General features: G+C 45.6%; 1 protein-coding gene across 1 annotated transcript; it reads left to right on the top strand.

Moving 5' to 3' along the window:
• Positions 1 to 1,015: 1,015 nt before the first annotated feature.
• On the top strand, positions 1,016 to 3,087 carry GAS1 (growth arrest specific 1). Its single transcript, XM_063180284.1, has one exon. The coding sequence runs from the start codon at positions 1,998 to 2,000 to the stop codon at positions 2,973 to 2,975; it is 978 nt and encodes a 325-aa protein (XP_063036354.1). The 5' UTR covers positions 1,016 to 1,997; the 3' UTR covers positions 2,976 to 3,087.
• Positions 3,088 to 14,444: the final 11,357 nt, after the last annotated feature.

Here is a 14,444-nt window from a genome sequence, read left to right as displayed (position 1 = left end):
GACAGATGGAGTTGATAGTCTCAGGATGAAAAAAGCGCCAGTTTTGACAGGCAGCAGATACCGATGCCCCTTGTGGTTGGAGACGATGTTGCTCTGGAATTAAGGTAGCACGGAAACGAAAGGCAGTGGGTAAATGCACGACTACTTTGTTATGCTCCTCTCCTAGTGCCCTAATATTTTTGTTTCTGCTTCCTTATAAACTGAATGTGTAATAAGAAGGCAGGACTTCAGCAGGGCATTTCGCTTTCAGTTAAAACTAATAACAGATTTTTTGAGACTTTTTATTAGTTGGCAGATCAAGTATCAAAGAATTACACTGGGACCTACTGTAGTTCTGCCAACAGTCACCCTCGTAAGTCTGTGTCTTAAAACGTGCTCAAAAATCTCAGGCGAGAAGCTGAGCTGAATGACTTTAAAATCGGGGGGTATGTGGCAAGTAGTAAGTTGTAATACTGAAACTACGGCAAAGGAGTACTTACATAGTCGCACTACACCACTAGTGGTTAGCTTTGCTCTCCCGGAGTACTAGCACACTGAAACCAGAAGCTCTGTTTCTACTTCAGCAAGAACAAAGTCGGTCCCACTTTGAGCCTAATCCTCTCTGCCGTGCTGGCAGCGGCTCTGCCCCCACTTGGATCACCGGCAAGTTTGGGTACACGCGTTACCCGAGCTAGTGAAGCTGGCTTTCCCCTCCTTGAGGTAGACAGCAGGACCCGTGAGAGTGCCATGCCCGCGACACGGGCGCGGAGGAGAGCGCGGCCCCGCCGCCCGGCCCCGGCGGTGCTGCCGAGTCCCCGCCGCCGAGCGCCTCTCGCCCGGCCGCCGCGCCGCCTTAACGGGAGGAGGGGCTCCTCGGGGGGCTGTCACTCTCCTTAAGCCTTTCCTTTCAAGCTTTGAATGTGAGCTGCCCTCCAGCCCCCCTCTCTCTTCCCTCCCTCCAGCACATCGTAAAGAGAAGGAGGGAAAAAAAAAAAAAAAAAAAAAAAAAAAAAAAAAAAAAAAAAAAAAAGAAGGTTTCAACAACAGGCTGGGCCAATGGCAAGTGGCGAGGCAGGGCAAGGGGGCCGAGCGAAGGGAGAAAAAGTGGAGAAAGGGAGAAAGAGAGAGAGAAAGCGCAGGCTGGGGGGGTTGTGTAAAAGAAGAAGCGTTGCTAATTTTTTTTGTTTGTTTGCTTTTCCATGCATGCATAATGAAGCCTAATCAGAGCACGTTGCTGCTGCTTGGAGGGCACTTTTGTATTTAAAGCCTTGCAAAGAAAAAAAGATCCACAGACGGATCCACAGAGCAGCTTGCAAGGCTTGTTGACAACAGAAGCAGCATCAGTCGCCCGGAGAGAAAGAGACCGCGAAGGCTGACTCTTCTCCTTTCCCAGTGCTCTCGTCTTGGTAGCGAGGAAAGACATTTCTTCTCCGCGCTACCCGAAAGCGTGATCCGAACCGAGAGGGACTGAGCGGAGCCGGGACTGTGTATGGGATCGGAGCGGCTGGCATGTGCAGAGATGCTGCGAGCGGAGAGTTAAAAGCTCCCGAGGAGGCAGCAGCAGCAGCTGGGCATTTATTTTGTGGGGAAAAAAAATAAAAAAGAGAGAGACGGAACTGCATGAAGAGCAGTACAGCACCATGAGCTCTCCTGGCGCAGCTTGCGATTCCCCGAGCGCACTACGGATCCGCTGTCGTCCGAGCCCCGGTTTGCACTGACTCCCTGCGCCTCCCCGGGCGCCTTCGCCCCCGCCTCGCCGAGCCCGGAGCAGCGAGTGGGGGACACGGGAAGGCCCCCGGGCGCCTGCTTCATACCGCCGCCCCGCCGGCTTCAGCTCCCGGGGGCTAGAGAGCCCCGGGCCCCGGCGCGCATGGATTGATGCGAGGAGACCTCATGCACACGGCCGGCGGGAGTTTTGGAAACTTTTCCACGGGCGGCAGCTCCTTCTCCTCCTCCTTCTCGTCTACCAGCGCCTCTTCCCAGCTCGCTCGCGGCTGCAGCCAATCCCCCTGTCCGCGATGGTGGCCCGCTCGCCCGCTCGGCACGGAGGCGGCGGCCGGCGCTGGCCGCGGGCGGCCGCCTGGCTGTGGCTGGCGGCGGCGCTGGGCGCCGTGTGGCCGCCTCGGGGCTCGCTGGTGCAGGGCCGGCGGCTGATCTGCTGGCAGGCGGTGCTGCAGTGTCAGGGGGAGCCCGAGTGCAGCTACGCGTACAACCAGTACGCCGAGGCGTGCGCCCCGGTGCTCCTGCAGCAGCAGCCGCCGCCGGCGGGCGGAGGGGACGGCCCGGCGGGCGCAGCAGGCGCGGCCGCCTCGTCCAGGCGGCGGTGCCCCAGCCACTGCATCGCGGCGCTCATCCAGCTCAACCACACCCGGCGTGGCCCGGCGCTGGAGGACTGCGACTGCGCGCAGGACGAGAACTGCCGCGCCACCAAGCGCGCCATCGAGCCCTGCCTGCCCCGCACCAGCAGCCCCACGGGCGGCGGCCCCGGCGGCGGCGGCCCCGGCGGCCCCGGCGTCATGGGCTGCACGGAGGCGCGGCGGCGCTGCGATTGGGACAGCCGCTGCAGCCTGGCGCTGAACCGCTACATGACCTACTGCGGGAAGCTGTTCAACGGGCTGCGCTGCACGCCCGAGTGCCGCGCCGTCATCGAGGACATGCTGGCCGTGCCCAAGGCCGTGCTGCTCAACGACTGCGTCTGCGACGGCCTGGAGCGGCCCATCTGCGAGTCGGTCAAGGAGAACATGGCCCGCCTCTGCTTCGGCGCCGACATGGGCGGCAACGGCGCGGGCAGCAGCGGCGGCTCGGACGGCGGCCTGGAGGAGTACTACGACGAGGACTACGAGGAGGAGCCGAGCCAGAAGGGGAGGGACGACGCGGAGGACAATGCGGGCGCCGAGCCCGGCTTCCCCGTGCAGGCAGATAACGCTGGCCGGCTCGCCGGGGCGGCTGGGGCGCTGCTCGCCTCCATCTTGGTGCCGCTGCTGCCGCGGCTCTAGCATCCCTCCCTTCCCGCACCCCTCCTGCCTGCCTGCTTCCCATCGCGCTGCCTCCCTCCATCGCTGCCTTCCTCCGCACCCCCATTCCCTTCGCCGGGCCGGGCCGGGCCAGGCCCGCCGCGCCGAGCCGCCGTGGGCCTCTAGTCGAGCCCTCCCGCGGCGGCCGGGGATCCGGCCGGCGGGGCCCCTCGGCGCGGAGCGGCTTTACACGCTCTCGCCGCGGATTCCCCGACCCATCGCCCCGGCGCCCCGTCCCCTCGCGTCTCCCCCTCTGCCTCCGCTGCTGGGCGCAGCCCCCAGCCCACCCCTTTCCCCGGCCCAGCGCTGCGAGCCGGCCGCTGGAGCGGTGGCCGGAGCGCAGGGGCCGCTCGTGTTTCGGGTGTTGGTCTCGAGTGTGCACTATGCAATTGCTGCCACCCTGCCTTCGTGTTACTAGCGAGCGGAGCGGCTGACAGAGACTGCGGGCGAGGCCGCTAGCCGCCCCCCGGAACAACCCGGGAGTTGTGGCATGCTGGTACTGGAGGTCTTTTAAGAGTTTTGACATGAAGGTTAGTAAGAGGTGAGCAACCCAAACTTGCTGCCAAAGCGTTGCCGTACTAGTTAGTCAGCAACTTGATTATCATTAGCCGCATCTCGCTCTTCCTCATGCAGTTGTGCCCGAAAGGGGCTTACGCCTCATCTGCGTTTAGGGAAATAGCAGACTGAATAAATTTGGTGGTTTACAGCACTCCCTCTTGCACACACAACTTCCCTATAACAAAAGCGTGCCAGCAGCCGTCTCTTCCTCTGTAACCTAGCGACATTAAAAAAAAAATTGTTTCGGAGTTGTTGGCTATACTGAACAATGCAACTTTTGTTTTAAAAGAGCTCTGCACTGCCATCTTTAAAAGACACTTTTAAACTCGAGAACATGTATGTACAAATATCCTGAAAAGTTTTATTGCCTCATCATATCAGGGTGCTGACCTCTGGTAAATCTTATATAAAAAAAAGTATTTAAAACTGGGATTTGTTACCAGTCGCTCTTCATTGTATATAGAATTTTATAAATTGTATGCTTTGGGGATAATTTATTTAAAAAAATAATAAAAAGTTTTAATTCCACGTCCTATTTGCCAGGTAGCTGCATTTGCTATTCGTTTCTGGAAAGGTACAATTTCACTTTATCTTTAAAGGGATACCAGCAACAGTGATTAAGTGAAGTATTCTCTAGAACGTCAAATGTACAGTGTATTTTACAGATTGAAAGTTAACTTTCTTATTTGGAGAGACTTTATGAACGTTTTAGAATTGTATAAACGCCTATTTCTGAGCTGCCTTAAACCTTGTATTTTTTATAGAAGGCATAAAAAGGCCTGTCTTTTAAATATGTATGGCTTTTTTGTATTTTCTAAACGTGTAAATTAGTAAAGAAAGAGCTTTAAATAATGGATGCAGTGAAATTGTTTTCCAGGGACACTTGAACTCTCAGCACCCGAAATGTGGGGGTGGGGGAAGAGAGGCGGGGATCAAACCACAGAAAAACAAACCAAAAAACAGTAAAAAAAAAAAAAAAAACTGTGTCTGCCTGTAATACTTCACATAGATGTAAATTACTGCTATTCTTACTTTAATGGATAATTACATGCAAGAAGTAAATACAGCTTTGAAAGTACTTCTTTAAATGAGTGGTTGATTTTATAATGCGTTGGCATGGTAACTTGCCAGTGCCAGAAGAGTGTAAAGCGATTCAAGGACGCTGCTCCTGTGTATGTACGTGTGGAATTACTTGTGCACCGCGCTTCCCCCGTGCAGGCACGCCGCTCAGGCTGGCGCTTGTGGAGGTGCTGCTGGGCGTGCAAACAGGCGCTGGGAAATGCATCGCACGGAGGCGGCAAGCGCTTGGGACAAGGCGTCGCTTCGCGCTTGGGGCAGGGGCGCACGCATCAAGGCAGCTGCAACAAAACGCGAAGTTTGCTATTCAGCCTGCCTTCTCCCACAACGAAGAATGCAAAAGTAAACACGCTGAAGGGATCAGCAATTACTAGATCTTGTAATACTGTGCTTAGGCGATGCTTTGCATCGTGCTGAAGCCTGGTTTGCTGCCAGAGCTACTGATCTACACTCAAACGCCCTTAGATAAATAATTACACTCTTAAGCTGTGTCGAGTGCTGATACACTTGACCTTGTAAATAGAAATGTTTGCAGTAGGAATAAACTCCAGCACTGGAAAATCTTTTAAACATTAACACAAAAGAGAGAGCTCAGTCCTCTAGGGATTTGAGTTTGGACTGCGTCAAGCTAGGCACTCACAAAAAAAAAAAAAAAAAAAAAAAAAAAAAGAAAAAAAGGAAAGTTTATTTATCTTCTATTCATGGTGTTTATTTAAAGCTTTTCGTTTTAAAGGCTATAATTGGAAGGCAAGTCAGAAGTTTAAAGTCTACCACAAATAAACTTTGACTGAGGGGGCGACAGATTAGCAAGATAGTGTCTTTTTCATCTTACCAGATCTTGACAGAGCACAAATCCACATCTGTCTGTTGTATAAATCAACAAAATTAGAAATCCCTGCTTCTGGGTTAGTTATTTCAATGGAGGATTATTTTATTATTTATTTAGGGTGTGAATTTGATTACGTTGCCCAGCAATTAATGCACATACGTGCACATGCACACACATAAACCAACCCCAAATAGTTGTGATGCCAAACAAGTGTATGACTATGGTGTGCGGCTATGATCTGAAGTTTGTTTTTAAAGTCATCTGAACGGTTGAGTAAGCTTATTGTTAAAACAAAGCTGGAAACTGTTTCTTCGGGAGGAGGACAGAGTAGTTGGGTGAGACTTGTAAATAGAGTCAGCTTTCTTTACAAAGTGCTGAGTTCACAATTGGGTAAGGATGATCTTAAATACTTCTTGCATACATGACCAGAAGCATGCTTTTAGATTGTCAACAGTTAGCACCCACAAGGATTATTTAACTAGTTGTTGATGAAAAATTAAGTCCCAGCTAAAAGTCTTTATTTTTCTTCATTTAGGAATAAAGACATTAGCACTATAAAAGGACTGATAATTAACTGCTACAATAAACTCAAGACTTAATTTTACAGGCTTCTGTCAAAAGCATCTGCCTGAAATAAATCAACACCAAGCACCACTAGGCAGGGAGGACTCATCTGTATGCTTCCTTCTCCAGAAAAATTGGATTGTTTTAATTTAAGTTATTGTGCAATAAATACAGCTGAACTGATTCTTCCTATGAGCTCCTCTCCATAAGGAGGTAGCTCTGGGTTTTGTTGTATAGTCAGAGTCAGCACTCTTTCCAGGATGAATGGCTGCCTGTGTTGCTGTTTGTCCCAGCCAAACAAGCCTGTGCAGATGTTGATGTCCATCAAATCCGTATTTCTTTTGCTTGATTTCCAGACAAATGGAAACCTTGAAATGTCAAGTGATGTAGCAAGAACAGATTTAAGCAAGGGAAAGACTTCACCTTTCCTGACAGGGGGAGATTTTTCACAGGAAAGCAAGTTCTCTCATTTGTCTGGTTATTTGGCAGCACTCTCTGCTGAAGTCCTGTCCAGGCTATCTCTTCCAGGGGGAGAAGGAACTCTGCATCATTTCATGTAAAATAATCCAGTAGGTTCTGATCCCTTTTCATTCCCAGTTACCAGGTTTGAATTCTTGGTGACAGTTTATTTGTCTTTGGAGGCACTTCAGTGACAAATGTTTAAGGGAGTGTGGGACAATGGTGGAGAACAAGGAGGCAGTTCATTGAACTGACAGTGACCATACAGTAAATAGAGGGAGATTCAAGCTTCACTGATCACCCAAGCGCACAGCAAATCTTTTGTATGCAATCACAATGGACATAACATAAGGTCTCTGTTTATTTTCAACAATATACACCAATGTATACAGACAGGCATACATAACTTTAAAATTGTTATGAAATAAAACCTTACAATGACCATAAGCAAGGCTCTGGTTTGGCCAAGTCTTTTCATGGTCTCATTGGAAAGCATGATGGATTTTACTTAGAATCTTCACTCCTCCTAAAAGCCGTTGGTCTACCAGATGTCTCACTGCAGACACGCCTCTATAGTGCATATCTTAGATAGGGCTGCAAAGATGGCTGCAGGCAGCTTTACAGGTAGGGAACAAGACATTCCATCTCAATGTGATGCAAAACTAGTGCTTGGGTTTTGGTTTGTGTTTTTTTTTTTTTTCCTTTTTGAGCGCACTGGAGTTTGAGAGGTACTCCAGAAGAGCCAAAGTGCACTTATAATAAGTAGTGAGACAAAAAATCATCACCATTTGAGTAATGGAAAATGCTGCTTCAGTGACTGAGTTGCAGAGTCTTCAAATGTCATCAAAAAGAATTTAAACCTTCAATTGATTTTGTTCCTGCAGTAATAATTTCACGCACTTCCATGCTGCCTGTGGTAACACACCCATTGCAAGTCCTAGGGAAAGTAGGTAGTTGTGCCACAGAAAACATTTCAAATGGGAAGAGCAATGATTTCATGTCTGTGATACAGATTTGTAAGCAGTGAAGTTGAAAGTTACTGTATTTTACTTGAGGCATTGGCTGTGCTAGACAGTTGAAAAGGCTCACATTGACTGTCTGAATGACATAAGTAATGTGCTATTAGCATAAATACTTTCTAAGACATCCATTTAATCAATTTCTTAAATAACAGAATGATCTACTACAAAATAGTGGACTGTATACACTATATTTTGGCACAAAGATGGTCATTCTCCCACTAGTAACCAGGGGCTCTAAATAAATGATTTCAACAATGTTTTATTAAAGGAGGACAAGAGCCCTCGAGCTGCATTAATCGGGGAGAAGTCGAGTGGCACTTTTGTTATGGAAATGTTAAACACATAATAGTTCAGGCAAACAATGTGGAGCCACTTCATTCTCTCAGCCATGCTGACACCTCTTAAAGAGGAACTGCAGGGAAGGATGTGGGAAAGATTCGCTTTCTGAGGAAGCTTTCAGCTAATATTTTGATATTTACCTCCAGAATTCAACCAGTGTAAATGTAACTGAAGGGCATAAAAATAAAACAATGAAGAGGGATGATTTATGCAGCTACTGCTAGTGATGAGAGTTTGATGCTCAAAATCAAAATAGTAATTGACAACCTGCCCTTTTCTTTAAAGTTTCTTTTTTCCATGAATTTATTATGAGCCAAGTGGATATTATAGTAGAAGGTGAACATGCACAAAGAGAGATTTTTGTTAACACACAGAGATACTAGTGCTAATACTATACCTTGGACATCATAGAGGGGAAAGAGGAACATCCTAGAGTAAGGTAATAGACTAAGGTTTAGTAGGATGGTCCTGAGGTGAAATGATGTGTAGGAAACATACAAATACATTAATAAAATGTTACATAGTATGCATAAAGAAATATCCATGTTCAAATGTAGTATTTTGAATGGGTCTGAAGAAGAAAGGGTAGGCAGGAGGAGATGACTAGTACATGTAGAAGTTTTGGAGAATTGATCGTGTACTTGCTAATAAGGAGAAAGAAGCCCCAAAATAATATCAAGAAGTTAGCTGAGAGACAGATTGAAAATAATGGGGGAATGCAGAAAGAAAGCTGTCTGTCTTTAGTAATGTTGGCACAGCCAGGAGGTAAGAGTAATGTAGAAATAAGGTGAATATTCAGCTCTGGAAATGAATTTTTTTTTTCCCATCTCCAGAAGATAAAAGCTATCATCACCATATTCTTGGTGTTCCTGACAGTGCACCTCAAACACTGTGTCTGGGTTTCAGACCACTCCTCTCTCAAGTTCAGGAAGGATGTTGGGAACCTTGAGGGGCAAGTAGAAGTCTGCCAGAATGGCTAGAGTTTGTGACCAACAAGGAAAAGCTGAGGGAGCTGAACTTTAATCCAGCTGAAAAGTGAATCTAATGGCACCCTATACCATGGGAAGAGAACTTTTGTAAAGCCTACAGGGTCCAGCTTTTCTCAGTAGTGTAAGAAGTTAAGACAAGCTACAGCAGGCATGGACTGTGGCCAGTAGGTTCAGACTGAGCATTAGGAAGAACTTTGCCAGGAGGTGAAGGAGGTAGTGCAGGTCTGAGACAAGTTTCCCAAAGAAACCCTGTCACATCCATTTTTTTGAGGTTTCCAAGGCCTGGCTAGCAAGAGATACAGGTGACTTTTTTGTCTTGGCTGGAACACAGCCTCTGGAAAACACTGGAAGTAGGTGATCTTTGGAGGTCCCATTAAATAAATTTCTATTATTCTGTGATTTTTTTGTTGACCTGATGATGGGAAATCCAAGAGGTTCCTTAGGCAGATGTAGAATGAGGTCAGGATGAAGTATACATATGGCTTATTTCAATGGAGGCAGTGATGCATGGGGTTTGAGGAGAGAAGATAACTGTTACACATGCCCACAAGGCCAGAGAGGATGGGAACAGCTGGAAAGGGGTCGAAGGGGAAGTTTAGGAGAAGAATAGAGACCAAAACATAGAACTTAGTCCAGGACTTGAAGACAAGAGGAACAGAGGAAGTATAATACAAGCGATATTGTGAAATACAGGGGAAAATAGTGAGGAAAAGGAAAGTGTCCATCTAGGAGTAACACTTATGAATTGGAAAATAGGCAGTTTAATTGGAAAGGGAAAGACAATAAGAGGAAAAAATTTGGACAAAACTGGGAGTTCAGAAGGGACATCTCTTTCCTTTGCAAGAGAGAAATGCTTGTTTATAAACATGTTCTTGGCCACAGTATCTTGCTGCCTGGAAACAATAGAAATAAAATACAACTGAACCTTCTCCCTTATATGTATGTCTACATGCAAATATAAACAATGCAGACACAGTTTGTATTTTTAACTATCTGAGAGATGACAGTGCTCTGTGTAGTCACAAAACATGCATCCTCATGTAAATAAACATAGCTTGCTGGATGTTCTCTAGTAATGCAAAAGCAAGACTCATCTGTTTATAAGGTATTATACTAAAATAATGCAATCACCTACTACTTTATAGTGTACATGAGAGTGTAAATCTGGCTTCCACTAGTTTTAATTGTTTAAAAAAATGAAGGAAATTAAGTGATTTAAGCAGAGTAAATACACGCACTGCAAGTTTCCAGTCATCCACTGATGATGACTTCTAATTCAAACAGTGGTAGTAGCTGTAGTAGTAGCTGAAGTGGTAGTAGCTGAAGTACTGCATTCTGACATATTGCATCCCTACAAAGCGGAAATCAGAGAAGAATGTCAGGAGCCTGCATAGATGAACAAGGAGCCCCTGGACAAATTTAAAACACAAACAGGTAGATTACAGAGCATGGAAACAGGAAAGGGTAGCCTGGGAGAAATACAAAGAAATTTTCCCAACAGCCAGGAAGATGGTTAGGAAAGCTAAAGCACTGGCAGCTGTAAATCTGGCCAGGGACATCAAAGGTAACAAAAAACCTTCCCTAGGTACATCAGCAATAAAAGAAAGACCAGGCAAAATGTGGCTCCTTTCAGCAGGGATGTGGAATACCTGGTTATGCAGGACATGAAGAAGACTGAGTACAATGACTTTTTAGCTTCAGTCTTCACCAGCAAGTGCTCCAGCCAAACCTGAGATGCAGAAGGGGAGAGCAGAGATTGGGAAAATGAAGAACTGCCCTATGCAGGAGAAGATCAGACTGAAGAACGTCTAAGGAACTTGGAAGTGCACAAGTCCATGGTCCTGATAAGATTCATCTGAGGGTCCTGAGGGGACTGGCTGAGAAAGTGGCTAAACTACTGCCCGTTATATTTGAGAAATCATGTCCGTCTGGTGAAGTGCCCTCTGACTGGAAAAGGGGAGATAAAAGCCCCATTTTAAAAAAGGGAAATAAGGAAGACACAGGGAACTAAAGGCCAGTCAGTCACACCTCAGTGCCTGGCAATATCATGAGTTTCCTCCTGTGCTAAGAGAAACCACACTAAGAGATATGGAAAATAGTCAGGTGATTGGTGACAACCAAAGTGGCTGCGTTAAGGGCAAATCATACTTGACTAACTTGGTGGCCTTCTACGATGGGATTATATCGTAGAGCCAGTGGTGGACAAGGGAAGGGTAACAGATGTTATGTGCCTGGACTTGTGGAAAGCACTGAACAAGGTCCTTGTCCATACAACATGCTTGTCTCTAAACTGGAGAGATACTGGTTTGATGGATAGAGTGCTCAGTGGATAGAGAATTGACTGGATGGTCACACTCAAATAATTGTGGTCAATGGCTCAATGTCCAAGTGGATACCAGTGATGAGTGGTGTCCTCAGGGGTCAGTATTGGGACTGGGACTGTTCCACATCTCTGTTGGTGACATGGACAGTGGGGTCGGGTGCACTCCCAGCAAGTTTGCTGATGACACCAAGCAGAGTGGTGCAGTCAACACACTCAAGGGAAAGGATGTCATCCAGAGGGACCCTGACAGACTTGAGAGGTGGGCCCATGCAAACCTCATGAGGTTCAGAAAGGCCAAGTGCTGGGTTCTTCACCTGGCTCGGAGCAGTCCTGAGTACAAATAGGCTGTTGGAGGAATGGATTAAGTAGCCCAGGGAAGCAAGACGTGTGTTGGCGGATGAAAAGCTCAGTATGACCCAGCTGTGTGCAGTTACAGCCCAGAAAGCCAACCATGTCCTAAGGTTGCATCCAAAGGGTTGTGAGCAGCAGGTCAGGAGAGGTGACTCCGCCCTGCTACTCTGCTCTTCTGAGGCCCTGCCTGGAGTACTTCTGCCAGGGGTATTGCATCCAGGTTTGGGATCTGAAGCGTAAAAATTATGTTAACTTGTTGGAAGGAGTCCAGAGGAGGCCACTAAGCTGATCAGAGGGCTGAAGCATTTCTTCTATGAAGACAGGCTGAGAGAGTCAGTGTTGTTCAGCCTGGAGAAGAGAAGGCCCTGAGGAGACCTTCTAGCAGCCTTTCAGTATTCCCTTTCAGGAAAGGGGAATTTCAAGAGAGCTGGAGAGGGGCTTTTCACAAGAGCATGTCATGATAGGACAAGGGGGAGTGGTTTTAAGGGAAAGGATGGGAGGTTTATATTCGTTATTAGGAAGAAATTCTTACTCTAAGGATAATGAGGCAGTGGAACAGGTTGTCCAGAGAGATTGTGGACTGCCCAGCCTTGGAGGCATTCAGGACCTTGATGAGGCTTTGAGTATTATGGTCCAGTGGAAAGTTCCCTGCAGTGAGCTAAAAACTACTGAAGTGAGCAAAGCTGAGTGTCTGGATGTGTTGAAGAACATGTTATTATGCAAAAGGTATTGCTAGAATGGGGAGGATATATTTATCAAAGGAGTGGATAAGAATGATACATGGAATCTGAGAAACTGGGAAATCTTTTCTCTTTTGGTCTATTCAAAACTTGGGTGGTTCAGTTTTTGGCAATATTAGGCTAAATCTTATAACATACTGACTGCATGTAGAGCCTGAATATAGTCATTCCCATTATATTCAGAAATAATTCTGGCCCTTTTCAGATCTCATTGTGAGCACTTTAGTCAGAATATTGTTTGGATTTCTTACTTCTGTGCACAGTAAGCAAGGAAAAAAGCTGTAGCAACCAAGCTCTTCCTCTGTCTTAAGAAACATCCTGTCCCACAAGCTAGCTGAACTCTGCCTTCATGATATCCATGGGAACAAATTTTATTTTCTCAACTAATGTTATAGGGAAAATTTGTTACACTTAAGAGACCTAGTGAAAGTATTGTTGGTGATGCTCTCTCAGTCTGGATTTTAAGCCCAGCATTGTCTTAATACTCCGCTGTGCAGATCAAGAGAGATGGTTACTCCCTGTTACCTCTGATTCAGTAGATGCTCTTGTTTTGCAGGAGGGATAACTGAGGCAGAAACTGTTCCTAACCCTGTCCTGATTCTACTCAGGTCCTACCCTCATCCTGGGGTATAGAAATGCTTTAACACCTTCCTTTCTGTTGTCTTCCAGAATGCTACATCAGTACTGTGCGGCTGTTTGGAAAATATTTGAGCCTGAATCTGTTTTTCCCTTGCTGTCCTTCTGGGTAAGAAGACTAAGACATGGTGCAAAAAGCTGTTTAAATTACCTCCATTCTCTCTGGAGAGTCATCTGCCCATTCTGGCAGTTCTAAATATCCTGTTTGCTGCCATAACGGGCAGAGACCCTGTCAAAGACTTTTGCGAGCAGAACTTCTTTTAAAAAAAAGGTAATAACTGTAGTAAATGAGGTAGAGCCTTTTGAAATGGTACAAATATATCCTTGACTCATTATAGTGTGCAGGAATCATGTAACTTCTATTTGCTTGGACTGGTTTAGTGATTCTTTAGTCAGCAAGCTTTATGGCAAAATATTTCTGCAAACAGTCAGAGCTGCTTAACATTTTATGTTGTCTGTTTTGGGAAGAATAGTGTGGAGAAGAGATAAAAATGTCTGATGACAATAAGGTAAGTGTAAATATTATTTTGGAAATATTTCCCTAACTGTTTATATCTTTTATGAGTTTCAATATTTAATTAAAAGGAGTGCATAAATACTGACAAAATTACTATTAATGTAATTTTGAGAGTCAAGGTCGGGGGAAAAAAAGATTAAAATCAAAAGTATTTTCTGCATCATAGTAGTATAAATTGTTTACTGTGGAAGATAACTTATAACTAGCCCTAGGCCAGCAAGACAGTCTAACGTCTTCTGTCATAAAAAACTTCCCATTATTTTAGATTCATTAAACTGAAGACATAAATCCTAAGAACAATATGTCACTTCAAAACCAATTTAATCTTTAAAACAATGGCATTTTTATTAAAAATTGCATTTTTATTTTTTTGAGTTTCCTTAAATAACTCTGAGGATATACATATCTTCAAAGAAAACCATTTAATATCCCACAGGGATGAGACTTTAAGCATGAAGACCTTTAGGAAATTCTGATCTAGATGAGTGATGTTTTTGTTTTATGAGATATTTTTTTTCATTTCAAGTAACTACCTATATTTAACAATAGCTAAATACTCACTGTGAAGAAAAAGTGATGAATTGTAGATATATACCAGCCAGGCTTGCTTTTCTCCTGAGATTTCTATTCTTCTATTTGTTTCAGATTTGCTTGAGAAAAAGAATGTGAAAGACACGGTTTCAGCAACACACTGCCACTTTAAGAGGATACAACATGCCTATTAATAATTGTATTACTCCTCTATTATTGTTAAGAATAATGAAGGAATGGGAGCGTTGGCCCCCAAGCTGAATTTATCCTGAAATGTTTTCAATTAACTCTTGGCACCGGCAGGAAAGCATCAAACCTTTCCCATGCTGAAATATGGAAAATCTGCAGGGAACATCCCAGCAGGAGTGGAATTTCATTAAAACAAGCACATCATAATTCAACGACTTCTTCACCCTCTTTAAGCCTTTCTATTGATAAGGAGTCCGAGGTGATTTTTATGGATTTGCAAAGAGAAATGATTTCATAAGATCTTTTCAAAGAGTTTGTTTTGGCTGA

The sequence above is a fragment of the Melospiza melodia genome, chromosome Z (genome assembly GCF_035770615.1).
Source record: "Melospiza melodia melodia isolate bMelMel2 chromosome Z, bMelMel2.pri, whole genome shotgun sequence".
Lineage (NCBI taxonomy): Eukaryota > Metazoa > Chordata > Aves > Passeriformes > Passerellidae > Melospiza > Melospiza melodia.
This window is presented reverse-complemented; position numbering and strand designations above follow the sequence as displayed.